Source organism: Scleropages formosus, chromosome 3 (assembly GCF_900964775.1).
Source record: "Scleropages formosus chromosome 3, fSclFor1.1, whole genome shotgun sequence".
Classification (NCBI taxonomy): domain Eukaryota; kingdom Metazoa; phylum Chordata; class Actinopteri; order Osteoglossiformes; family Osteoglossidae; genus Scleropages; species Scleropages formosus.
The window spans coordinates 35,845,393-35,872,733 of NC_041808.1; the positions used below are offsets into that span (position 1 = coordinate 35,845,393).

At 43.4% G+C, this 27,341-nt stretch overlaps 1 protein-coding gene across 2 annotated transcripts in view; it reads right to left on the reverse strand.

Annotated features, from left to right (window-relative positions):
* The window catches only part of LOC108922541 (protein sidekick-1-like), a 376,626-nt gene that overhangs the window by 33,407 nt on the left and 315,878 nt on the right, over positions 1 to 27,341 (reverse strand). For both annotated transcript variants that reach the window (XM_018732731.2, XM_029250679.1), the window contains 10 exons: positions 26,359 to 26,554; positions 24,542 to 24,640; positions 22,969 to 23,160; positions 22,104 to 22,225; positions 19,080 to 19,189; positions 18,282 to 18,432; positions 16,891 to 17,128; positions 15,518 to 15,633; positions 9,065 to 9,254; positions 3,725 to 3,823 (listed from right to left, as the gene is read on the reverse strand). In XM_018732731.2, the coding sequence (XP_018588247.2) occupies positions 3,725 to 3,823; positions 9,065 to 9,254; positions 15,518 to 15,633; positions 16,891 to 17,128; positions 18,282 to 18,432; positions 19,080 to 19,189; positions 22,104 to 22,225; positions 22,969 to 23,160; positions 24,542 to 24,640; positions 26,359 to 26,554 (1,513 nt within the window). The remainder of the gene's footprint in view (positions 1 to 3,724; positions 3,824 to 9,064; positions 9,255 to 15,517; positions 15,634 to 16,890; positions 17,129 to 18,281; positions 18,433 to 19,079; positions 19,190 to 22,103; positions 22,226 to 22,968; positions 23,161 to 24,541; positions 24,641 to 26,358; positions 26,555 to 27,341) is intronic.

Genomic DNA, 27,341 nt, shown 5'->3' on the forward strand with positions numbered 1-27,341 from the left:
TTTACGATGGGGTTACGTTCCGCGACACCCATCGTAAGTTGAAAATATCATAAGTCAAAAATGCATTTAATACACCTAATACACACCTCTGTGTGACAGACTGAGAGATGAAGATCACTGCTACTGCCCAGCATCGCGAGAGAGTATCGCACTGCATATTGTTTACTGGGGAAAAAAATCAAAATTCAAAATTCAAAGCATGGTTTCTACTGAATATCTATCACCAGCTCACCATTGCAAAGTTGAAAAAAATTGTAAGTCGTACCATCGTGAATCGGGGACCACCTGTATATATAAACTTAATTTGTTATTGCTTCTGGAATGCCATCAAGCATTATTTCATGTTGGCCAATTCATTCGTTTGTTTGTGTGTTTGTTTGTTCATTCATTCATTCTCAGTAGGGGTGCGGTGATCCACAGCCTATGAAGGAAGCACAGGCTACAAGCCTAGTCTGGGTAGATGGGATGCCACTCCATTGCAAGGGAATCACACACACTTACTAACTCACACATACACTATGGGCAATTTAGAGCCAACAGTTCACCTGAAACGTGAATTGGACTGTGGGAGGGCACTGAAACACCTGAAGGAAACCCATGGAAAGATGGAGAAGATGTAAGCTCTGTGCAGGCTGACCCATATCCGAACCCATGTCTGAACCCACAACCCAGGAGCTGTGTTGCAAGACTGCACCACTGTGCCACCAGCATAACATTTTTAATCTTTTGGGTAATTACAATGGTTCACATTAATGCTGCCTAAAAAAATCCAGTGAAGGAGAAACACAAGTCAAAGCAGTAAATTCCTATTGCCCACCCCCCACCTGCTACCCAATTAAACCAGCTTTTCAGAAGGAGCTACGCAAAGAAACTAATTTATAAGATAATTCTGGACTTACAGAAGAAGATGGAGAGCCATCCCTGGTAATTAATCAGCACGACAAGCCAGTTATTTAGGAACATCATATCTGACTTATTCAGTGGATAATGGTAGTAGAGCAACTGTAAATAAGCTGCGTGGCAAACAGGATGAGATACAATTTACTTCAAGTAGAGGCTTAGTGGAATTCCTGCAAAAGCTCCACACATACTATACATGTATATTCATTATTTACATGCATTGCTGCAATATGAGGGGGTGTGGTGGTGCAGTGGGTTGGACCGGGTCCTGCTCTCTAATGGGTCTGGGGTTTGAGTCCCGCTTGGGGTGCCTTGCGACGGACTGGCGTCCCGTCCTGGGTGTGTCCCCTCCCCCTCCGGCCTTACGCCCTGTGTTGCCGGGTAGGCTCCGGTTCCCCGCGACCCCGTATGGGATGAGCGGTTCCGAAAATGTGTGTGTGTGTGTGTGTGTATTACACAGGAGGCGAAGTTGCCTTTGTCAGGGGCTGAGGTGGAGGGTTCAAGCCTCACAAATAAAAGTGGGGGTGGAAATCAAAGCACAGCAGGAAACCAGCCCTGTCAGCCACAAGGGCTCCATTCAGGCACCAGCCCATCCCTTCAGCAACGAGCAAAAAAACTCACATATGTGTCATCTGTATGTTCCTGTTGCTGCCAGTCTTCTCTCTTTCACAAACACACACGTGTGAGTAGTCCTCACACTGAACAGTTATTGTGGGATTCAAAGGTCCTTGCCACGCCAATTATCATCACAGAACTAAATGTAGAGGATACCTTTTGAAAAGAGCACCACCATGAGTCACGTTCACTTCCGTCAGGCCTCCCATGGCCCCCTATATTTATTAGCTCAGTCAAAAGAATGAGGACTGAGTGAGGCTGGGCTTCAGCTGAAGCTGGATTATTCCACAAGTGGCAAACCCAGAAGCCAACTTGTGCGGCTCTCGGCTGATATCAATGGGCATCCCCAACCCATTCTTGGTGAGTGAGAGAAAGGTGTGATTTTCCATGGCTGTCAAACAACAGGATTACAAGTCAAGGCAGACTATGAGAGAAATGGGTTTACTGGGTTTACATCAGACTGCTTCTGCTCTCTGCATTTCAAGCTACTGTCAAGTGGAAGGAATCTAAAGGGTGTGGATGGAACTTCTTCCCCAAAGCTGCGGCAAAGCCTGGCGCAGCACTTGAGTGTAGCTCCTTGCCTCTTCCAGGATTCACTCCAGAGGCTCAGGGATGCTTTTCGAGACACGGGAGGTGGACAACACCCTCATGGACTCATGCCGTGTACACAGTCGTTGAGACTTGTTTGCAAGGAGACAAAAAAATCATGCCAACCAGTCCCTTATCTTGGCAGCTTTGTTGAGATCAATCTAAATCCATGTGATTTTTAAGATGCACTTTAAAATGTGTAACGTGAACTACTGCTGTGGTCCAGCGCTTGGAAACCACCTGCTCCAGAGGCACGTGAATAAACTCATGCAAATGACCAGCCAAGCTGAGGCCAGTATTACCCTTCAGCTTCTGAAGAACATGAAGCTTTTTGCACTACAAAATCCCCAATACACCACATGGAAACATTAAAAATATTAAACAATGTTTGAAACTATTTTGTAAAAATACTTTTTTAAATTTGCTCTGCTTACTACGACCTACCTGTTGTTGGATATTTTCTGTCATCACAGTTAAACAATTTTGCTTGGGAGCAGAGTCCAGGGAGTTTAAAATGACTAAAACCATAAACCTTGTCTTTACCCCAAAGCATCAGAAATGAATTTCATGCAATTCAGATTTTATGCTCTACTCCCCAGGCTAATTTCCAGAGGCATGGAGACCAGGCCTGGCGATCCTCTCTGGTGGCCTTACCCAGCACTGGATCTCAGGTGCTTTTAATCATGTCACTGAGTCAGAGATGTTTCCCTGAATTCTGAGTTATTCTGAAGCTCTGAGGCCCTGGGTGATCCAGGTCATGAAACGGAGGTGCCCCTTTCTCATGAGGAAAAAAACATGTCTTATGTCTTGAATAGATGTACTTGTAAATGGTGGCAAAACACAATTAAAAGGATACTGTTAGTCAAAGACAGTACATGTCTTTCAAAGTACATCTCTGTTGGATTCACTTCTCCCGCAATCTCCAGCCCGCTTGGTAAACATATTACTATGTTCTCTTTCTTTAATTATCAAAAAACCCCTAGGTGCAGTTACTCATGTGGTGTATACTGGTTCATCTGGTGGTATGAGAACAATGGCCAAGAGTCACGTGTCTGCACTCACATCTCTCCTTCTGTTGGTGTAATCCACTGTTCTATTGTTTGTGTAGATGCATGTCCCTTCGTGAGAAACGTCTAGTAACAATAAACGTCGATGTAAATAAATGTAAATGTTAAAAATATAGGAAGCACAGAAATGGTGTCTTTCTCGTGCGGTGGTGGCAAATCTTCTGGATATACTGGCACGTGTCTAGGCCCTTTGTACTCCTCTCGGCCCCACCATTGAAGCTAAGCTACACTATAGTTCCTCTCTATTGCTTACTTATGAAAAATGGCACCGAAATACAGATGTATGGATTCTACCGAATGCGCACCGCTATCATACCATGATGACTTTGAAAAATAGTAAGTCAAACCATCGTAAGTAGAGGAGCATCTGTAATGTAAAAGTAGCAGTGGCTCATGAAATTTGTATACGTATGTTTTGTTCATATGTAGGCTGCTTACATAACTTTTGTGACAGCAGAGGTAATGGGAGCTTCTTACTGCCGCATGTGAACTCTTTCATAGCTTATGAAGAGAAAATTGGTTTTGTGGGTTTTGTGAGTCGGGGGGGCTCTTACCCATGATGATGCCATTGGGTTCCTCAGGGGGCTGCCACACCACCCTCACCTCTGTCAGACGCACATCTGGAAACACCAGCTTCACTGGGGGGCCGGGGACTGAGGGGCAGGGCAGAGAGAGCATATTATCACAGCCACTGCGTGTCTTCCCTTGAAGAAGAGAAGAAACTCGACACTAACTATAACAGACAATTATCAGACTTCAGAATTTAATGGCAGAATGCCTACGGCTATTCCCTTCTGTGTGGTCAACTCCACTGCAAAGTACATGGCAGCCACACTCGCAGTTTTCACTGGTGATGCTTGTTCCACAAAACATTGCATCATGCAATTTAGAGGAATGACGGAACGCATGGCCTAGAGAATGGGACCACTCTTTTCTCTCGAGATGCGTGCTCGACATAAATGTACTCAGGTGTGTGGAAACATCCCCCTGCAGCCGCTCAGCTCGTACAAGGTGCTAATTCATAGCGTTGAAATACTTCACTCTTTCTGTGCACCTGTCACACTGCTCAGATGTGCCAGGGCTGTACCTTGCTACACTCTATATTCTGGAAACCTTCACTGGGACGAGAGCCAGCAGGTGAATAACAGCACTGGCATGTTTGTGTGCATCTGGGGGGATGGTATGCTTGCTCCCAGGGGGACTGCCAGCACTCTTCCACCTCCGCTCGTTGCGCAATGGTATTATTTGTGTCGGTCGTCTGTCTGCAGGGCCCATCCAAGAGGACTGCCGATATCTGGCAAGGAAGGCTGACCTCACGCTGTGACTAGAGTGGGGTCTGACAACAGGACAGACTGCTTCGCTCAGGCTACTGCTGTTGTATAACTGAGTTTCAAGTTAAATCAACCTTGGTTGAAGGATTTTAATATAATATGATATTAAATGGAAAACTAGTCTATTTATAATACCATTTAATTATTTCTTTTTCAATTAATTTATTTTTTATTAATAACTCAGTAGTATTTTGCAATTGTAGTCTAGACTGTATTACCCTTTATATACAGAGGATTCAACTGATGAATTTTCTTCTATCAGAAGAAGAGTTGGAGCTGCTGCCTTTGGACCTAAAGGTCATAGGTTTTGAGTCTCATCTCCATCTGTGGTATCCATGAGCAAGGTACTTACTCTAAATAGCTCCACTAAAGTTACCTAGCTGTATAAAAGGGTAAATAATAGTAACTTAAGATTGTAAGTTGCTTTGGAGGAACTCATGAGCTAAATTGAATAAACACAAATGTAGATAAAATGATAGGTGGTGTGATTCATAGGTACATACTCTTTTTGACATTGGACTTGAAAAATGGCAACTGATCACATCTGAGAAACTATTTAGATTAAAAAAAAAAACTATGTTGAGTTTCTGTACTCAGGCACATATAATAATTACCTATTTACACAGCTGGTTCATTTTTATTGAAGCAAATGAGCATAATTATGCTGCTTAAGGGTGATGCAGCACTGGGGGGGAGAATACTTTCCAACAAAAGACGATGATATGCAGACGTCAAAACATCAATGCATTTAGTTACAGAAGCACAAAGGTGTGCTGCATGTAAAGTAAATATCTGCCCACACACACACACACACACACACACACACACACACACACAAAGATACAGCTGCACAGGCAGCATGGTGCACAGTTAGTATTTGAAGGAGAGCTTAGGTCACAGGTGGTCATTGGACAGACAGGGAGCTCCTACTCTCACACTTCCTGCTGTCCCACTGGTCTGATCAGTAGTGCTCTTCATTGCTCCTGGCCTCAGAAGACTGGTCATCATGGCATTACAGCTCCATTGCCCCATTTCCCCATTACTGTACATTAGTAATATGCCCAAAAATGTGTACTGATAGACTTACTCATGTCCTGGTTGGAATTTTTTCTGGAATTTCATTCTGAATGTTCTAGTTCTGGGTTACATTTTGGGAAGAGTTTTTCAAATAAGCAGTGATTTATTGTAACATATTATTTAACTCAGTTAAACATATTAGCTGATGTTTTTATCCAGAGTGTGTACATGACAGCTCATATCAAACCACATCACTGCGATCACTAAATAGAGGTGTGAGTAATTATCAGGCTGCAATTGTATCATGATAGTTCTTGGCTGCTGGTAATACAGGGTTTGCTTTGTTTCCTTGACACTCACCTCCATTCAGCTGTTCTAGGCTCCTAATCAAAACAGCACCGTTTGCTCGGAGTCACTTCCATGGGACAGCAAGCACTGCTGTTTCCCGAGATTACAATAAAACGGTGCGTGCTGCACAGCACAATCATTATCTGCCTATTTATTATTGCCTGTTATACTTTTTTTTGGTGGGGAGGTTCTCGGCATGTTACAGCCATGATAATTTCGCAATTACTGGCTACAAATGAAGGAAAGATCCCAAACTTTTAAAATGAAGATTAAAGTCCTCTGCTCAGCACTTGCTACTGACTGAGCATTTATCATTTCACGTCAAGTCACAGAACCTCTTGAGTTTAACTTGAGCACGGAGCTAAAGCTCCCCTGGTCAATAACTATTTATATGGGTGCATATTTAAAACCATAATTACACAGGAACCAAGGCCCTCCATGGGGAAACCCGGGTCTTGCAAATACTGTCACTTTTTTGCCTAACTTCGGGAAAAAGGACAAAAATTCATGAGTTTTAATGAAAGCTGGTTGAATTAGATGAAAACAAGGTGTGTGCTTTGTCAGGAGTTTTACTGATATGAAGTAATTAAGACCAATTAAGAAAGTTAATTATAATATTTCATTTGCTGGTAATTATTAAACCTAGCAGAGGGTCTAGTTCCAGATATAATAAAGAACCAATTACCATGAGTAGTAATGATCATGTCTGAAAACAGAAATTATAAGGATATACATAAAGGCTGATGAATATACTGTAAAGGCTGAGCAATCTTTTTAATAAGTCATGTAAAAGAAAGTCTTAACAGGAGACTGGAGAAGAGAAGATCTTCAGTGATCACCTAGGGTGGTTGTCCAAAATACCCAATGCATAAGGACTACAGAACAGCAAGACCTGCTTTTTCTTCTCTTTATTCCAAATTTCCCACAATAAAGGTGAAAATCTGAACCCTGAGTGAACATTCCGATGGTACATTTTTTACATTACATTCTCAAGTATGTCTTCTGTGTTTATTTCGGTGGTTAATTTGTTTACACTAATTTTTATCTTATTTAAATATTTTATCTTATTTGAATATTATGTATTCATGTAGTTTCATTGAATATATTCAGTTCCTTACTGTTGCCACACTGTGAAAAAAAAAAATGAGAGCATTATCGTGAACTTGGATTGTAATTCCACCATAATTAGAAAAAACAAGAAAATCGTAATTTGTATAATTACATAAGTTTTTTTTCTTTAAAAAAGGGTATGTGTATAAAAGGGAGATCGTTCATCTACTTGAAAGGTTAATTTTATGATATTTCTGTATTTAAACATTTCTCTCTACTGGAGCTACATCTTTCATCTATTTATAAATAACATCCAATATTTTATCATCTTAAATTACGACTTTGTTGTAATTCAAAACACCGGCTGGCGTCCCGTCCTGGGTGTGTCCCCTCCCCCTCCAGCCTTACGCCCTGTGTTGCCGGGTTAGGCTCCGGCTCCCCGCGACCCCATATGGGACAAGTGGTTCAGAAGATGTGTGTGTGTGTGTGTGTGTATAAAAACGCATAATTTCTAACAGCACTAAAATACAGGCATCTATTTCATATTATAAAATATCTTCTTTCTTTGGTTATGAAACAAACAGATAGCTGATATATTGTTACAGAAGCAGACAAAATAAAAAGTACAAAATGCTTCCCTTCCTCTTCTACTTTTTACACTGGGTGCCATCACATCCACTGATATGAAGCACAAAGTTTACTACATTCCTTTCCACAGATGACAGTTAAAAAAGTTACCTTTTTGCAGCCAGATAATAAATGTCTTATTACTAAGCCTGCTATTTTAGTGACAGTAGATTCTTTGGCAGTTTCTTTCTTAAAAAAAATTGTTTTTGCTTTTAGCTATTTCTCTTCCTTAGCAAATGATAGCCTAGGTTCCACAAGTGTGTTCTCATCCAGACCTTTTTCCGTACGGTGAAGCAGCTGTACCTGTTGTACGGCAGGGGGGTTATGCTCATAATGCACCTATACAGCTCAAAAAGGTACAGTATTAAAGCACAGAGAAAAGGAGAAAAAATGTGGAAAAACAAAGTTGTATGTCTGTATTCGAGTCGAAACGAAGGTGACAAAAACAGTGCGGTAACAAAGCACTACAAGATGCAGACTGGCATCTGTAAGCTGATGCTAGTCATTACAGTGAACACGTGAGCTCCTCTGCTTTCTTCTGTATGCACAGCTACACGGCCTCCTCCACCAGTACTGAACATATGTGTTCCAGGAGCAGCAAGCATTTCTCAGCAGTGTCGACTTTGTTATTACACTCCAAGCCACAGCTAATGACACCTACACTGGGTCAGTTTCCCCCTCAAGTAATGCAGTCTCATTTTATAACTTGGTTTTACAGGGAGGCCATTAAAAAAAAATCATCAGAAATACTGCAAAAAAGTAAGGGGTGGGGGTGGGACGTGTCACATATACTTCCAATTATTATTTTAATCTTGATGGAGCCACTCTCTTGATGGTAAAGCGATGGCGGCTGCGTCACAGTGGTGGAACAATATGCTGTAAATAAGGGCAGGGACAGTGCCGTGGTGCACCCCAAGGACCCACCCACAGTCCAGAGGATGTGCCCCGGGCCTCCTCCCCATTCTCCTGTCTGTGGGAACCTCTGTTCCGGTAGTAAACCTTCCCCAGCTCAGGAACACTGCGTTCCCAGCTTCAAAGCTGATGTCATGGCAGAGGGCTGCTAAGAGAGAGCCGGCTGGACGCAGCCTTGCTGCAGAAGGAGGATGGAGCCCTTGGCCAGCTGGGAAGTGTCACTGGGTCACTCCTGTAAGGGCTGCCCAAAGGCATTTGCAGTGATGGGTAATACATCAGTTTCTGCAATTCCATGCCCAGGATTGAAGGATAGCAGGACGTCAAATTTCATTCACTCATTAAGGACACCAAAAGAATGTAGTTCTGTGCATGCTGGCAATGAGCATCACTGTGTAAATGTGTCACGAACTGTGAAAAATTCGGTTCAAGTTCCATTTTGATGTTTTTAGGACCCCAGAAGTGAGTCGGTGCCCTGAAACTTCTGGACGGACAGGAGAGAAGTTCAAAGAATGACAACAAGTAGGATATAGCTAAAGAGGCTTGTTTCTGCACTGCATCATGACCAAGAAGCAAGAATGGATGCGAGGCAGTGGGTGTTGACTCACACACCGTCATCCTTGGAACGCTCCATGGCAGGCGGGCGGCTCGGCTCCCCATCCCCGATGCGGGTGAAGGCCAGCACCTGGATCTCATACAGGACATACTTCCTTAGGCTCTGCAACACTACTGCTTGCGTCAGGTTTCCTTTCACCACATGCACCTGAGGCTCCGCGTCCAAATCCCTCTCCTTGTACAGCACCTGGGGAAACATCCACACCGGGCGTGCTCACTTACAGGAAAACACATGCATTGTACATGCACTCACACACAGACGTGCTGATGAGCACAGAAACAGAGTTGCTTCTGTGTAAACAAGTGTGACACAGTCAATGTTCACCCAAAGCGATGCAATTAACCAGGCAATTGAATAGGCGGACAGTTGCTGGCCAAGCTGCCAGTACAGCCGCCCTTGACAGCACATAAGGCCCCATTATTTAGAGCCTCTGCATATCTACCAGGTACTTTTCAATTATTCTCAGTGCGGCCTGACATGAGATATGGGAGTGATGCTGAACACTGGCCGAGTGCACCCGCAGGAGTATGATTTACTGTAGGTGTCTTGCTGGATGGCTATCCAACAGGAGTGCAGCTTCCTTCTCCCTGCACACCGTGAGCCGGGAGACTGGCAGATCACATCTTTTGGTGTTTGGCTGCAATTGGAACTCAGCATTTTAGGGCTGCATCATTGTTGACATCACTTTACGCTGTACAATAAAGTACTCAGCCTCAGACAGCCATGCCATCCCATTCTCGGTGTCATAAGATATAATTAGCAGAATTAATTAACTGGACAGGGTTGAAAAAACAATCCAAACAATGAACTGAACAGAGCCTTTTTTCTAAAGCCAACAGCAAAAGGCATATATTAACTTGACATACATTGCTCGTATTTCTTCAAGCAGCATTTGACAGAACAGACGTCTCAAGGTCCCATTCAAGGAGTGCTGCTGAAGGAGGTCAGCAATAAATCCTGTCTGGCGTCTTAATTACCGCTGACATAAAACTGGAAGAGCTAAGCGGAGCATATGGCTTCACACCTTACCTCCCCATTTTTTACACACTCGCTTTCCCAAACAGAGGGGATTTTCAATTAACGCGTTTAGAGACCTGCTGGTTTTGAAAAGGGGAGAAAGGACAATGCTGCACACACTGTGTGGGACGTACAACAAGGAATAGGTTTGAGAAATTAATTTTTCTGAGCTTTGACATCTAAGTCAAAAATTGATTTGCTTTCAAACAGATATTTAAAACAATTAAAATTTTAGTTTTGACAGCTTGGAAAAATTTAACATTACTAAAATATCCAAAGAAATAAAAATTTACTGGTGTCATTCAATTCTGCATCAAGTCAAATTTTAGACCTTCTTGTAGAAATGCACTACATCGTGATATTATAAAGTAAATTTAATTTTTAGAGCTCTTTAATTAAATATGAATACTTGGTGATTTTTACCATCACAGCATTTGGCGTCTTTCACTCAAAAAACTTAACTATGACTTGACTTTCTTTTAACAGAAGGCATCCCTACTATATGGCATTAATACGGACTGAGCATACTGAAACACCTAGTCTTCCTATAAAAAAGCACAAAAATGTCATTAATGCAACATTACAGCTTAAGGGTTCAGGTTTTTGCTGAAGATTCTGTTTTGTCATCTTTTGAAGTTACTCAGAATGAATAAACAGAGGAAATACAAAAACTAAGTCTTACTTGGGGCCGTAACAACTTTTATTAGAAACATGAAACATGTCATAGGTACTGGGGGCTAATATACTGTATATTACCAACAGTACTCTGACAAGCTATAGACAACTACAGATGCTCCTTCACTAACGATGGGGTTATGTTGCAATAAACTCATTGTAAGTGGAAAGATCGAAAAAGAACACAGTAACACACCTACCAAACATCATAACCTAGCCTTAGCCTACCTTAAATGTGCTCAGAACACCTACCATCACCCACATCTGGGCAAATTTAAGCAGGAGACACACATGGGCATTTAGTAGACACGATGGGATACAAACACACAAAATAAAAAAAATGCTTTCAACACAGTATCAGTTGTTTACACTCATTGGCGTGATCAGTATAGAGACTGCGAGCATGGTTGAGTGGATGCTGCAGCTCGCTGCCATTGTCCAGCATCCAGAGAGAGTATCGTACCACATCTCACAAGTGTGGGAACAGATCGAAATTTAAAATTCGAAGAACGGATTCTACTGAATGTGTTTCACTATTGTACCGTCGTGACTTCAAAAAATCATAAGTTGAACCATCATAAGTAGAGGAGCATCTGTACTTTGGATAAAAATTAAGTTTGACCCTTGTGTGGTCACAACTTTCCCATTACAGGTTGTCCCCAGTTTACGATGAGGTTACGTTCTACGAAATATAAGTTGAAAATCATGTCAAAAATATTGTAAATAAAAAATGTATTTAATACACCTAAAACACACCTGTCACGTCCCCCGCAGCCGGCACATCGGCGACACCTGCCGTTCCCTGATGAGAACGACAATAAAGAGGGAAGCCGAGGAAGCCCAGACGCGGAGCCTTGTTTTGCCTCGTTTCCCTGCGAAACGTGTTACCGAGAACCCATTCCGACTTCGACCCTTTGCCTGTTTATTCCTGACCACATTCTTTGCCTAGCCCTTTGTACTACGTTTGCTGATCGCCTGACCCTCACCTGCCCCTCGACTCTGCTTATGGATTCTGATTTGGCTTCATTGAACATCGATACGAGAACTCTGCACTTGAGTCCGTCCGCGCTACGCGCAACCATGACAACACCTCTGCATGACAGACTGGGAGATGAGGATTGCTGCCACTGCCCAGCATTGCAAGAGAGCATCACACTGCATATTGCTTGCAAGGGAAAAAATCTAAATTCAAAATTCAAAGTATGGTTTCTACTGAATGTCTATCGCTTCCTCACCATCGCAAAGTCAAAAAAATCACAAGTGGAACCATTGTAAATCAGGGACCACCTATATATATGGCTGTACTGTGGAGATCTAGTTTACAAAATAAAGATGAACAACAGCAGCAATGAGCAAACAGATGCTCCATGGAGCCACACAAGGTAGGATGTGCTGAATTCAAGAAATGCTTCATCAGCTATACTTCATATTTATCTTACTCTTCCCATCTCTTTGGTACTGAAAGAAATTAACATTGCTGCATTATGTAGTGAGGACCACCTCTACTGAATACCCATCTGAAGTAATTTAAGCTGCTCTTCTCAGTGCTGCAACAGCAGGGAGCCTCGTGGGAGATCTCATCTTGTGACTTTACAGTGCTGATCAGACCTGAATCCTTAACCAACTGACTATGTGCTTTACTTTTGAATTGCTGCAAGCAGTCTTGCATGTTTTAAGTGAATTGCTGCTGCACAAGAATCCACATCTAAGAGAAGAGAGAAGAGTGTGCTCTTACATGACATTTCATCATGCTAAAAAAATCATATTCTACATGATGATTCAGGCAAATGTCAGCAGGGGAGTTTGTGAAGCATGGAGAATTTATAATTAACATGACTTTAAATAAAAAGCAAAAAATAATAATTTTCCTACTTTTCTATATTGCTCCACAAAAACTTGAATAGGTATTAATGCCATTTGCAGGAGCTGAACACTACGATTTAACTCAGAATGAATGAACAGAAAATTAAACTGACAACAAGCGTTATGCAAATAGGCCTTGAGGCCGTTGAGATAGGCCCGCGTTTTGCTCCTTTTTCCGTTAAATTTGTTTCCTTGGTTGACTAAAGCAAAAGTTTTTTTGTTGTTGGGAACAGTCTGTAAACTTCAGTGTCACAATAGCATGTCTGAGGCATATAAAGTTCATTTAAAGAATTATCATATTTTTATCTAGTTTCAGTTTCAAGTTTATTGTCATAGGTACAAGTACCGTGTACAAGTATCATGAAATTCTTCTTGAATGCTTCTCCACAGACTATGGACAAAGACAAAAGAAATACTGCACAAACAAAACAATGACAATGACAGTGAGTAAAGCTAATAGCAATGACAATAAATAACAGTAACAATAATAACAATAATACCAGTAGACAGCAAGAGAACTCAGAACGTGAGAGTGAAAATGCGGATGCTTGAAGTGACAGGGTAATCTACCAATGTGCTTGGAAGGAGCAGTCCAACTCTAGTTACTAAAGGTGGCACACTGGTGATTGTTGTATACTCTTACAGCAGTGGGGTAAAAGCTGTTCCTGTACCTAGCAGTGCGGGTTCAAATAGACCTGAGCCGCTTTGCAAATAGCAGAGAAGAGAAGAGTGCCCGTGCGGGGTGACTATGATCTTTCATGATGTGCATCGTCTTTCTGAGGTAGCGTGTGATGTAGGTGTCCTGGACTGCTGGTAGCTGTGTGCCGATGATTTCCTGAGCTGTTTTGACCACCCTCTGTAGGGCTTTCTTGTCCTTTATGGAGCAGCTGCCACACCAGGATGCAATACACCCTGTGAGGATGGACTCCACAGCACACCTGTAGAAAATGGTGAGGACTGTAGTAGGCATCCTGGCTTTCTTCAGATGCCTGAGGAAGTGGAGATGCTGATGGGCCTTTTTGGTGGTTGATGCTGTGTGCTCAGTCCATGTAAGTTTGGCAGTGAGATTGACCCCTAGGAAGCTGAAGCTGTTGACCCTCTCTACAATACCCCTCCTATGTAGATGGGTGTATGAACCGTATCCTGTTTCCTGAAGTCAATCACCAGCTCCTTAGTTTTACTGACATTGAGAGACAGGTTGTTGTCCTGGCACCACTCTGCCAGGAGCCTCACCTCTGTAGGCCATCTCATCGTTGTTGGTGATCAGACCCAAAATGGTGGTATTGTCAGCAAACTTTATGATGGTGTTGGAGCTGTACCTGGCCACACAGTCATGCGTGAACAAGGAATACAGCATCGGGCTCAGGACGCTTCCCTGTGGAGTGCCGGTGTTGAGGATCAGTGGGGAGGAGGTATTTCTGCTAATCCACAGAATCCAGGATCCAGTTGCACAATGTCACACTCAGCCCCAGTCCTAGCAGTTTCTGGATCAGCTTGGCTGGGATGGCAGTGTTAAATGCCGAGCTATTCTCCACAAATAATAGCCTTGCATAGCAGTTTTTATTGTCCAGGTGAGCCAGAGTGGTGTGAAGTGTGTGTAATATTGCGTAAATTTGGATTCCCTGCCACAACCTGCGTGCGTCTTGAGTTCAGTTAAACTCTGATTCCACCTTCCTATTGTATTCCTGTTTCACGCTGGCGATGGCTTTGCCGAGCTCGTACTTACTCTTCTTGTACGCGTCTGTCTCTCTGGACTGGAACGCGCAGGTTCACCTGCAGATCTTATTTCTGATTGATTTCAGCGGTAATCCACGGTTTTTGGTTGGGGAATGAGCGGACTGTTGTATGGGGTATGCAGATACTAACACAGTACCGGATGAAGTCCGTGACCACTGTGGCATACTCCTCCAGATTGGAGGATGAGTTTCTGAACATGTCCCAGTCCACGGAGTCAAAGCAGTCCGGGAGCCTTTCTTCCGCATCTGGTGTCCAGCGCTGTACAGTGCGCGTCACAGGCTCCTCTCGCTTCAGTTTCTGCTTGTAGACCGGGAGCGGTAGAATCGAGGCATGATTTGACTGCCCAAGGTGTGGATGCAGCAGGGAGCAGTACACACCTTTGTGTGAAGTGTAGCAGTGGTCAAGGGTATTTGAGCCTCTGGTGGGGCAGGAGATGTGCTGATGGTATTTTTTGTACACGGTCTAATAACCATGTAATAGTACTTAGATGCTGTGCTGAGATCTCTCACACAGTATGGCCTCTGGCCACCTTCCCCGGGCTTGTACCTCTGTCCTTATTGCCCAATGTCTGCTACAAATAATGCAGGTCAGAAGTTTGGAGTCCCTGTTTATTTGCCAGGTTTTATTGCACCAATGTGATTGCTAATGTAGGACAGCTGCTCTCCCGCTCATAAACCCAGAAGCAGCTCTGATGCTCTGGGTCTATATGAGAGGGGATTTGGAAGAGGATGCCTGCTGGAATACAGAGCATTCATTACCTCTGCTTCAAATGTGTGAAACCACCGATGAGGCCCAATGAGAAAAAGAATAGGAATGGACAAGTGTTCCTTTGCTTATGTCTCTATAGCGGGTGTGAAGTACTTAGTTGGACAGGAGAAGTAAGGAGAGTGCAGGGCAAATCAGCTGCACAACTCGCAGCATGGACCACTGAAGACATTCTGTGTCTTACTGTGTGCTTCTCAGATTGCCTTACACTGCAGCATCTCCAAAGCGATGTACATCTCAGCAAAAATACTATTTGTGCGTTCCATTTCAAAATACATTTACGAGAAATGAATAGCAGTAAAAATGAATTGACAAATACACAGATAGAAAAGACTCATCAAAGCTTCTGAGTAGATGGGATAACTCCACACCCCCCTGGTCTGATCACTCACCTTATACCCCAGGATGTGCCCGTTCTGCTCCTGCTCTGGCACAGGACCCCAGGTGACGAGGATCTGCGTGGAACTCACTGCTTCTGCTGTCACGTTCTCTGGGGACCCAGACGGCACTGGTGGGGGAGAAATGTTGTTTTAGCAGCGGATGCCTCATTATTGCCAGGGCAGCTGAAGGACAGCATGTGGTCTCCACCTCATGGAAGGTGAAGCTCACCAAGCCACAATGCAGAGCTGTAACCCTTGCCATTTCCTGAGTGCATATAAGAACCAGCACCAAAAAGCACAGTGGCCAGATTGGCACAGCCCTGCTCACTGGATATTTCCAATTTACAATTTATAATTCCACAGTTTTAGTGCCAACTGTAAATGCTTTGTAAAGCAGGACCTTGTCATTTGGGAAAAGGGAAGGGTTCAGTGAGGGATTAGACAGGATGGCGACTCCAGGACCAGTGAGAAAGGTTGAATGATTTGTTATGACACTGAAAATGGTAAAAGACCACGCATCTGGACATGAGGGCAAGCAGAACAGGCCATAAACTTTGTGCTGAATCTTTACAGGATGGTGCTGATAAAATGAAGCAGAACCATCCTTTTGGCAAATGAATACAAACATGGACAAAGGGGTGAAAAGCGATTTCAGACAGTGTATGTGTGTGTGTGTGTGTGTGTGTGTGTGTTAGCACTTGAAGCGAGTGCAGCGATAATGTAATCCTTTCCGCTTCCCCAGCGAGTGCTCTATCTGCTGTGTTTCAGTGACCAGGACAATTTTCAGAAAGATGCGATGGATGTGTTCATTACCAGTATTCATTAAAGCCCCCCACCATGAGCATGTGCTCAGTTTGGGGGGAGGGGGGGCTAATGGGTTTGAACCGCTGTGAAGTACTGTCCGTCTGGACGTGGTTAACTAAGGGTGCATATACACACAAACAGCGAGGCATCCAAGGTTCTACTTATAAAATATCTAATTAAGGCACAAGGGGCCCTAGTACTAAAGCGAATCAAAAGGCATCAACAATTATTCCTGAAAGTAATAAACAACACTCAGATGCCGGGAGCTAGAAACGTATGATGCAGCAGACCATCAGGCAAATGAGCAAATTTAGAGAGATGTATGCGATTGAAATTAGATTTCTTTTTGCCCCAGCTCCTTGATTCTACAACACGGAGAGCTGCTTAAAATGGCCCAGAGCAAGAGTGCAGACTCCCAGTGTTGGGAGTGTGCTGAAGAAAGAGTACAGGTACGTGGTGAATCAAGAAAGTTGGACGTCTTCAGCTATGTTTCCTAGCAAGCTCAAGTGCTTCACTGCAACGGCATGGACAGGATTTCCACAAGGCAGACAGCAGTGTGGGACCCCTCTGCAGGAACCCACCTGACTCCCGCGTGCGGCCTCGCACAACCTCGCTCCAGGGCCCTGCCCCAACGGAGTTGAAGGCCTGAATCTGCAGCTGATACTCGGTCCACTCCTCCAGACTGTCCAGGGTGAGCTCTCGCTCCAAGCGATCATTCACCAGGTAAGTCTGTGGCTCGCCGAGCAGGTCCGCTCGCTGCAGCCGCACACGGTAGCCCACAGTCTCCGGGTTGCCGTTGTACTCCGAGTCTGGTAGTGGCTGGGAGGGGACAGGACGGGTGGATTGGAACAAGTACGGAGGCAATCAGGCCACTCTCATTAGACGTCCATTCAGACTGCACCCTTCAACCTGGTGTGCCTCTCCTGCATGCACCCACTTCAGCCCTGACTCAGGGCAACTCGGAGATGCACAAGAACACACTCTACACTCTACATACTGGCCTACACTGCAAGAACTATTTCTGTAGGAAAATGTGAGTGATCTCATTAAAATCATTAATGATTATGTCAGAACTAGTTTTCAGTCCTGTCCCTTCCCTCTGTCTATAGTGACAAACCTTAACCTTTTTTCATTGCCCAGCCCTCTCAAAGACCAACTATGCACCCTGCAGTTATGCTTGCAGTTCAATAACTGAGATTTCAGAATGGCAGGACATGTCAAGTCCCTCACTTCAGATTTCAAAAATAAAGGGTTTCACACACAGAAGTCCAATTCCAGCCGTGAGAGTAACACATGAGAATTATTTATTCCCTGTAGGCATGGACAGGCGATCTTAAACAGTCTACAGTTGGTAACATGCACGTGTCACATGTTATACAAACATGATGATTCATGCTTGTCAGGTGTGATACTCGCCCAGAACTGGACTTTGAGATTTAGCCTTTTGCAGCAATCTTCTCATTACAGAGACTGCATTATAAAGCGATATTTAAAAAGAATTACAGAAAGCTTGACTGGGTAAGGTCTAAGATTTCTTATAAGCTTTGCCTTTCATGCAAAGCTCATTATCATAGAAACAAAAAGGCATGTGGGGTAAAACATGGCAATGCCGCTCTTCACTAATGATGGTCATTATCTGTTTGGCTCAAAGTTTGACTTTTTCATCATATTCAAAATGAGACACTTCTCAGTCTTTTGCCACACAGTGGGAATATGCTTGCAGTATGTTTTCACATTGGGAGAGAAAAAATGGAAGCACAAATAACCGTTTCATCATTTACAATAGCACTCCATCTTTCCACAGTGGCTTATGGCTTACTTTGGAGTGAAACTTGAACTAACAATGAACATAATATAACGTCATGACAAAAACATGACATTGGTGCCCACTGTGCCGTGACAGGATGCAGCAGAGCCTTTACGTGGGTATGCTAGGGTTTGGGCATGATCATGGTGGACGGGGGCATCTTACCATCCATCTCAGCCAAAGACTTGTTTCGCTGGCCGTGCGCACAGTCACACTGCTGGGGGCAACATCAGGGGGTGCCTGCAATGTCTGGATCACACGAGAGGGTTGGCTTGCCGGGCTGGGGCCCACAATGTTCACCTGCAGCAAGCGGAACCTGGTACACAAACAGTCACAGTCAGTATGTGTCACTTGGCAGTTCCTCAGAATGCAACTGGCCTGTATCACTGAGAAGTATGTCTGTCTGAGGACAAGAGAGCTTAGCATCAGTGGAATTCATCATGTTTTAATTTAACGGCATATTAGACATGCTACAGGAACAAAAAGAAATAGACAAAAAAGCTTTACTTTGTGCCATAAAAAGCCCGTTTCCAGTTGTTAAACCGAACCCACAGGTTCACTGCACAAATGTCCTGCAGCTCTGTAATATATGCCATATGCTTTCAATAGGGTATTAATAAATATGAGAACATCACTGGACATAATGTGCTTTTATTCCTGTAAGTACTTACTAATGGCCTGAATTTATCAAGTAACTGACTGGCAACTTCTTCCAGTCAGGATATTTAATGTTAAGACTTATAAAGGCATATAAACACCCAGCCAGCAGTTATGCAATAGTCTGAAATGCAACCTTATTTAATTTCTGATGGGTAATAAACAGCGGGGCAATTGGTTCCACGGCATTTGGCCATTTGTCAGGGCAGCAGGGCTAGAGATTTAAACAATTGCTGCAAGTCAGCAAAACAAGGGCAGGAGAACAGGAGTCATGGGGGCCATCAACACGGCAGGAATGGCACTCACCTGTACTGGGTGAAGGGGATGAGGTTGGGGACCTCTAAGACCTGGGCGTTGGGTTCGTTCTCCCTTTCGTACAGCACTCTCCAGTCCTCGTCATCGCCAATGCTGCTCACCTGTAGGGCAGGTAGGCAGTGAGTGGAACAGCTCCTACCTGGTAGGACATTGGCCCTGACATCTAGAAGGGTAACACTGATGCTTAGTGAAAGGAAGATGATATAGAGTGCATGCCAGCTCTCTAGGCATTACCCAATACATTACACTTACATTTATTCACATAGAATATTATTTTCTCCAATTAGTCAAGAACACACCTTCCAGGAAAAACGCTGGGTCAAGAGCCAGCTCATTCAGAGGTAGAAGGTATAAGGACTGCTCTTGTTAGCTAAGGAAACGCAATTCTACACATCACCTCAGACTCAAGGAATGGAACACAAAGTGCCTGCATACTAATTTAGAGACTGAAAGTCTGATAATCTTGCTCTGAAAAACAAGAAAAATGTTTTTCTCCTGTCAGTAATTACAGCAAGCCCATCTGTGTGCATGGTTCAGGGAACAAGTAGAAAAGGGTTCCTTTAGCTGAATGATGACAACACTGCCGAATACAAGTGACAAAAATTAAAATGAACAAATGCAACACACTAGCCATAGTGTGAGAGCATCTAAAGCTTTTTCGGTACACAGTCTGACACCTATAAAAGGCACACAAGCCCTTACACTTACAAATGACTGCATTTACACCACATTCTACACAATATCTTGTACACATCTGCTAATTTTTGGGAATTCTCTGCAGATGACCAACTTGAGATATAGGCCTGGTTGCAACCAGATGGTGTGAGTGAAAGCCCTAGGCACGAAGGCTGGGTGGCACTGGGTGGTGGAAGGGGGAGGGGGGGTGATGTCTGACCTCGTAAAGCATTTCCTTGTTCCATAAACCCCGGAGATACACAGGATGGTAGGAGCGTGTGAAACTCTCACAACCCATTGCTTAGCATGATGACAAGTGATGCACTGGGTAAAAGTGTCTGAGAACATGATGAATATGGGAGCGGCAATAATTGTGGCTGTGTGTAGTGGCTGCCATGCTGAAGCAAAGACTTTCACTGGGACTTGCTCCCAAACCCTCCAGCACTGAGTCGTGGGCTGCTGGGAGGGAACAGTTTAATATATCCACCAAAGTTGGTATGGTCGAGCCCCCCATTGAAATTACAACCTTTAAATGCAGAGCATTTTTTTACAACTGGTAGCGTACCAGTTAGAGCTGCTGTCTTTGGACCTGAAGGCTGCCATTTCGAATCTCACCCACTGCTGTGGTATCCTTGAGTAAGGCGCTCACCCTAAATTGCTCCAGTAAAAAATTGCCCAGCATTTTGGATAAATAATTGTAAGTTAGTTTGGAGAAAAGTGTCAGCTAAATGAATAAATGTAAAGGTAGACTCATAAGCACACAGAGAAACACACAGTTCAGCCTTGCTTCATGTTCCGAGGACACGACTGCGCAAGTTTAATTCTTTTTATCATGATCTTGCTGATCCTATGCTCTGGGGAATAAAAGACAATAGTCTATGTGCTCTTTTCCTGAAGATAACTGAACTGTGAGAAGCGCACACTCTTTTCTTGTGCATCCTGAGACAACTGTGCTGAATTAAGACACACAGAAGACAGCTTCAGAGCATCCAAATGAGGATACTGTCTGCAGCTCGCCCCAAGCTCAGTAACTTCTGAAGGGTTATCTGTGTCCTTGTTGTTTTGAGATAAACAATCCATAAATTAGGGAGACAGCTCACACCTCTACTGGCATTCGTAGCTTTTCATTTCCACGGTGACCCAAATCCAGCAAGAATGCATGAATTCAAGTGTTCGACCTTGAGTGGGGGAGGGGGGAGTGTATGGTTATCAGACTGAGCAAACTGCCTGCAAATATGGTTCTCAAAAAAAGCGCAATGTTACCAAGTAAACTGTGCTGCTATCTGAGAAAAAATATGACAGCAATTAAATAAACTGATGCAGTCTTTTAACCTGAAATTTCACAGCAGTAAGCAATATGGTGCTGAGACACTCAGGAAGAAGCATTAAGGACATATATCTAGTTGTACCCATTTCCACATGTCCTGTAATGTGTATTCAAATAATGGCACAAAGTGCTAAAATGACAGCTTCTTTTTTCATATATAAATGCCATTTAGTTGTTTGAATTCTAACCACCAAGTCCAGTGAGTTTCATTTCACTGTTTGAACAGGCTTGTGTAACGTGCATTTATTTATCTATTACTTATTTATTTATTTATTTATTTATTTATCTGATCCTTTTCGACAAAGCACCTTACAGTGTTAACCTTTGGACAATTATTTAACCATTTATACAGCTGTGCAAATTTAAAAGAGCAATTTCAAGGTAAGTAACCTGCTCAAGGGTACTACAGCCAGAGCTCAGATTCAGACCTGTGATTATTGGGTCCAAAGTCGCCAGCATTAAACACTACACTACTAGCTGGCCCTGGTAGTTCTGCTTTCCTTTATATTCAAATCTAAGCCAAAGGACTGTTTCAGTGTCAAAGAAAACAGATTAAAAATGGAAAGAGGGTAACTATTCGTGATCTTGTTCCTAAAGGTTACAGACCAAATTCATGTAACGTTTCTTTAGCATTATTAGCTAGGTTAGTTACCATTTGGTTTAACTGCAGTAGACAGAGGAAGCAGAAGTCTGAACAAATGGAAAATCTGTTAGTTTCGGCAGGCCATTACAAGCACACTGATAAGTCCCTTCCAGCTATACAACAATTCAAATTCATGCTTGGTATATTAATGATTAAGAACAGTGAGCTTCATAAAAGGGACTCAGAGCAACATTTTGAACTGCCCTGTGGCTCAGTCCACAAGACCCAACAAACAAGGAAAAAGAGAAGCAGAACAAGATCAAACAGGAGACAAGTATTTTATGTCCAAGGAACTCCAGTGTGATAAATGCTTGCCAAGAAATTAAGTGTATTTCCACAACTTGTTGTTTTTCTGCTGACTCTCACCTACCTGCCCCTCCACAATCCACTTAGAAATGGTGGTCTTCCCATCATCCCCAGCACGGAACTTCAGCGTGACGGAACGCGGGCTTATTTTGGAAATAACAAGGTTTGATGGAGGCCCTGGAAGTTCTGAATTCAAAGACAATGAAAATGGGGAAGTGATGTGAATAAACTCAGTCAACACAATCCATATGCTTACCACTAATTGGAAAAAACCTTATTAATTGTGACTGCTGACTAAATCATTTTTCCAAGTAAACTAAATAATGTCAGATAATTTGTGCACTGGCAAAAAAAAAACATTACTACCAGATTATCTCGAAGCCTAGCTCCTTTCTGGCTTTTAGTCATTGCTGTATTTGTCATTTCTTCAGTTACTAACACTTTGTCCCCAAGCAAATTTAAACGAAAGCTTCTTCTTCTTTTTTTTCCCTTGATTCAAGACTTTGCAGAAGCAGCAACCTATCAGCTGCCGTGAAGATGGTGGCATCCTGAGAAATCATTATTCATACTTATGCTAATGTGAGGGGCAAAGCTGAGGACCGCTGCTCACCAAATTCACACCCACCTACATGCACTTAAGCAATGTGGGAAATTCTTGGGGATGCAGCAGAACTCTCTATTGTTCATGCAGTGGAGATCAAACCTGTGCTAAAAGAATACCCTGGTTGCCTTGGTTATTCAGATGAGGTGGAACAGAGGGAGCTAAATAGATGCATTGGGAAGCTGACATTGTCCAACTGGTGCGCCTGGTTGTCAGCAGTCAGTCAAAGCAACTTGGATGGGAGGTACAGTGGAGCACAGAAGGGAGGTGGGAGTAGGCAAATGAGGGTAGGTGGCAACAGGGCATGACTAGGGAAGGGGAAACTGACCTGGTGGTACCCCAGAGGAGATGGTGGAGGATGTGATGGCCCCCAATCCTGCTCCTGTTGCAGCAGCTACCTCTAACACATAGGTGGTCAGGGAGGTGAGACCGGTCACTTTGTATTCCAGGGTGGTATTGGGCAGCGTGCGTGTCACCCGGGTGTAGTTCTTCCCCTGGACCTCCCAGGAAACCTGGTAGCCTGCAGGACCACAGTCACCAGCAGCTGAGCAGGTTTACAACAGCAGCCTCAAAACCATGAGCTAAGTAAATTGCTTACTTAAAAATGCGCTTGTTATCGCATTGCTTAGCGGACACCATACAACTGTGAATATTTATACAGCTAGAGGTGTTACTTGTATTTTACTGGGGCACTTCTGCTTATGTTTTGCTCAAGGGCTCTACAGCACAGTACCTACTACCCAAGGTAAACAGCAGGATCCCTTCTTGGACTTGGACGGGTAATCTTAACCTTGGACAGTGAGCTGTCCATTGCCTTAAGACAGGTGTACTGAGAGGAGTATAGGAAGCTGAAGTGCGATTCTCATGTCCGTCGGTGAACTCAGACTCTTTGGTTTAACCTGCATCTAACTGAGACTAATAGCCGACCAGAGATTTTGCATAATTCGTTGTTTATCAGGAGAATATTCTCCTGTGGTCAGCACTGTTTTCAATCTCGCACTGTCCTCCTATATCAAGTGGCTCATACATCACAGTTTGCACACAAGGGAGTTGCTTAGTGCACTGTTCAGAAGAATCCAACCACAGTTGGTTGCAATCTGGGGTTGCACCAATCGCACCTACAGCCTACTTTTATATGCTGAGCTAGTACAGTGCTAAATATTTGCCGTTGCCTCTTCTGTCTGCTCAGGAAACACATGTTCACAACGTACCTTGGACTAAATTGCGTGCACTGCAACTTTTCCCATAGATAACGTGTCTGATTAATTGTTTCCTTACAGCAGCTTGTAGGAAAACTGCACACTGCATGTGTAACACGCTTTTGACACGCCTCATTTTCCCAAACCTATCCTTTAAAAGCACCGTGGTGCAACACAGAGAGGTGCGTGTCTGCCTGCAGAGCTCAAATAATAATGCTGCTTAATGGCTTTTGTGCAGACAGCCAGTGAAGCAACTGACGGAAGGGCAACCATTGAAAGAGCTGTCGTAGCTTAAAATATATGCTAAATTAATACGGAGCGTGTTTCCAGAAAGGTACCTATATGTGCAAAACAGTGCCAGGTCAGAGCTGGATGGGGGCGATTTACCCTTTGTGTGAGGGAAAAAAGCTTGACATATAATGAATCATTCTGACAAGGACAATAGGGGAAGATGTGTAAAAAGCTACACTTTTAATGAGACTGTAAAGCAGACACACTAATTAGGCTGATACGAAAAGCAATAATATGCACCGTAAGGTCATGTGGAGCATACAGTTGGCAGTTCTGAATGGACCTGAGGACAAACATATGAAACAATGAAATGATCTGCTGCTGTATGCATCACTCTGATAAGGCACTGTATTTGCAGATGGTGAGTGCCAGGACCCATCATGCACTGGGAGGAGACAGCAGGGGCCATACCTACAACAATGCCGTTCTTCTCAGTGGGCTCCTGCCAGCTCACCCGGAGGGATGTGTCGAGGATCTCGGTAAAACTGAGATGGCCCACTGGGCCTGGATCTGGAAACACAGCACTATTTCTCAGGATGTCATCTTATAACTGTAATGCAGATTACGTCAGACTACAGATTACTGGCAAATTTCCACTAAAATATTAGGCAAAAACAGTGAGAATTGGTGGTGAGTGTCCTGGCAACTCGGTGAGAAAAATATGGCACATGGAAAAAATACGGTCACGGTCAGAACATTTGAACTGTAATGGAGAGATTGATGTCACTTGTGTGCAGAGGAAAGAAAAAGTGTCAGTCATCCTTCACCTGGATCTCCTTGTATTTTTAGATCTTACATAATCTGTGGATTTGGATAAGTCATCAAGAACTGGCTGCAAATAAGGTATTTCTTAAGTCTCTTACATCTGTTATCACAATCTGTTATTCAAACTGTACAACTTCTCCCGCACATGATTAGTACCTGAATTTGCTATCCCTAACAGAAAAAAACTGCTTCACATAAATAGAAAGTTTAGGTTACAGCAAACACAATCATACAATATAAACAACACAAACCAGAAATTCTGTTTTCCAATTCTTATTCACTCAAGATTTTTTTCATGCTGGAAAAACAAGTTAATGCAAAAATCCTCTCAGAAACGGTGCACATTACAGTAGTAATAATATGACTTGACCAGCCAAGTCTTCATATTTTTAAATATATATACATTATCCTGCATTTTTTTTCTTATTTGTGCATTTTAATATTTCTTGACAGATAAAGAGTTACATTATTTTTCCATAAATTTATGCTGGTTTCATTGACCTTCCAGCTACACAGCATCATAGGAATGTCTTTACACATGATCTGAATAATAATTCATGGCCATTTTAGAATTTTTTTTTTATAATCAGTAGTGGTGCTCTGTGCAACTCAGCCTCTGCATTTCAACAATTCTGTAATACAAATAGCTGCAGCAGAAAAGCTATTTATCCAGTTATTCGTAACTCAGCGGCAGCACCACAGTTTTGTTACTGTGCACTTTGATTCATAGAGGTGAATTCTATTGCAAAAACCTGTGTTACCATGAGTTTGAGCAGGAAAATGTGTTTACTGTAAATAGTTGAATTATGGGAAAAATGGAATTAAGTATTCAACCACTGGGGGGACTTATGGGGAATATAAGGGGGTGACTATGTTTGCCAGTGGGAAGGGGGAAAAGTCTGAGGGGTGCTAAACAGGCTGGGAAGGCTGGCTTGAGGAGTAGGCCCTTGAGAAAAAGGTGCCCTCGGCCCGAGAACATTATTTTCTTTGTGTGCTGGTGTTCTAATAAACGTTTGTGGTGAACACTGCCTGTGCATCCTTCTTCGCACTATCTGAACTCGGAACACAGTGCGCTACAGTATGTTTCACACACACACACACACACATTTTCAGAACCGCTTGTCCCATACAGGGTCACGGGGGAACCGGAGCCTACCCGGCAACACAGGGCGTAAGGCCGGAGGGGCAGGGGACACACCCAGGACGGGACGCCAGTCCGTCGCAAGGCACCCCAAGCGGGACTCGAACCCCAGACCCACCGGAGAGCAGGACTGCGGTCCAACCCACTGCGCCACCGCACCCCCTCAGTATGTTTCATGAGAATACATTTTACTAATAATATAAAATAACTCTGTAACACTACATTACTCCAGCACTACGCTCAGTAAAAGGCAGAGACACAGAACCATCCATCAAATCAGGAGCACTTTGCAGTGAAAATGGCTGAAGCCTGTGAGACTCACTGTCCTCGTGTGTCTGCACCAGCTGCGGAGGACTCCGGGGACCATCCCCCGGTGTGGTGAAGCACAGCACTGATGTCAGGTATCGTGTAAACTTCCTCAGGCCACCCACAGAACCTGAGTGGCGTGCACCATGGAAGTCAGGGGTTATAGTCACCACGGTCACTGCCTCTGGTGACTGTTCCAGCCAAACCAGGATCTGCCAGAGAGAGTGGTGTGCTTGATAAAGCTGGATCATGAAAAGAAGCACACCGCAAGGCGAGGTTTTTGCTTTAAGCATGGAAAAACATTCTCTCCTGACTTTATGAAAAAGCATGCCTGACTCTTGGGTACTGCCATTTTGGCAGTTCATCACAAATATCTCATGATTTATAGACTTTCTTTATCTGAAATGCGATATAACAGCTATTAGCTTTTGATACCCAATTTTTGATCTACAAAACAAAAAAAACAGCATAATGGAATTTATCCGAAGTGAGTCTAAGAAAATTAGAAAGTTGTGCGCCACATGAATGAAGTACAAGTGAAGGGGAAGTGCATTAATGTACTATAGTTGCTGCTAGTGTACCATCAGGTGTTTCCTGTTGGCTTCTAGTCTCATGATTGCTTTGTTTCCATGCATTTGGGCAGTGGCTGTGCAAGAATAACCGCCACGCCCCCCATCACCACCACCCACCACATATCACAATTAACTGTTATTCTCTTTACTCGGTGAGTACAGTAACAATTCATTAGAGTAAATTACCTCGTTTTTAAAACAGAAATTTCATTATTGAATTTTCAGTGCTGTCTAGTGAATATAAGAAAAAAACATTTCAATTCTGAATTCATCATTATTACTTGTTAAACACTGGCTTACAATTGTTACTTTCTAGAATACCCAGGAGGGGTGGGCAACCACTGGCCTGTAGACCCCCAGAGGTTTTTTTTTTTCCTCCCTCAACCTTCAGTTGGGAGTTTTTGTTCCTTTCCCCGGTGACTAGTAG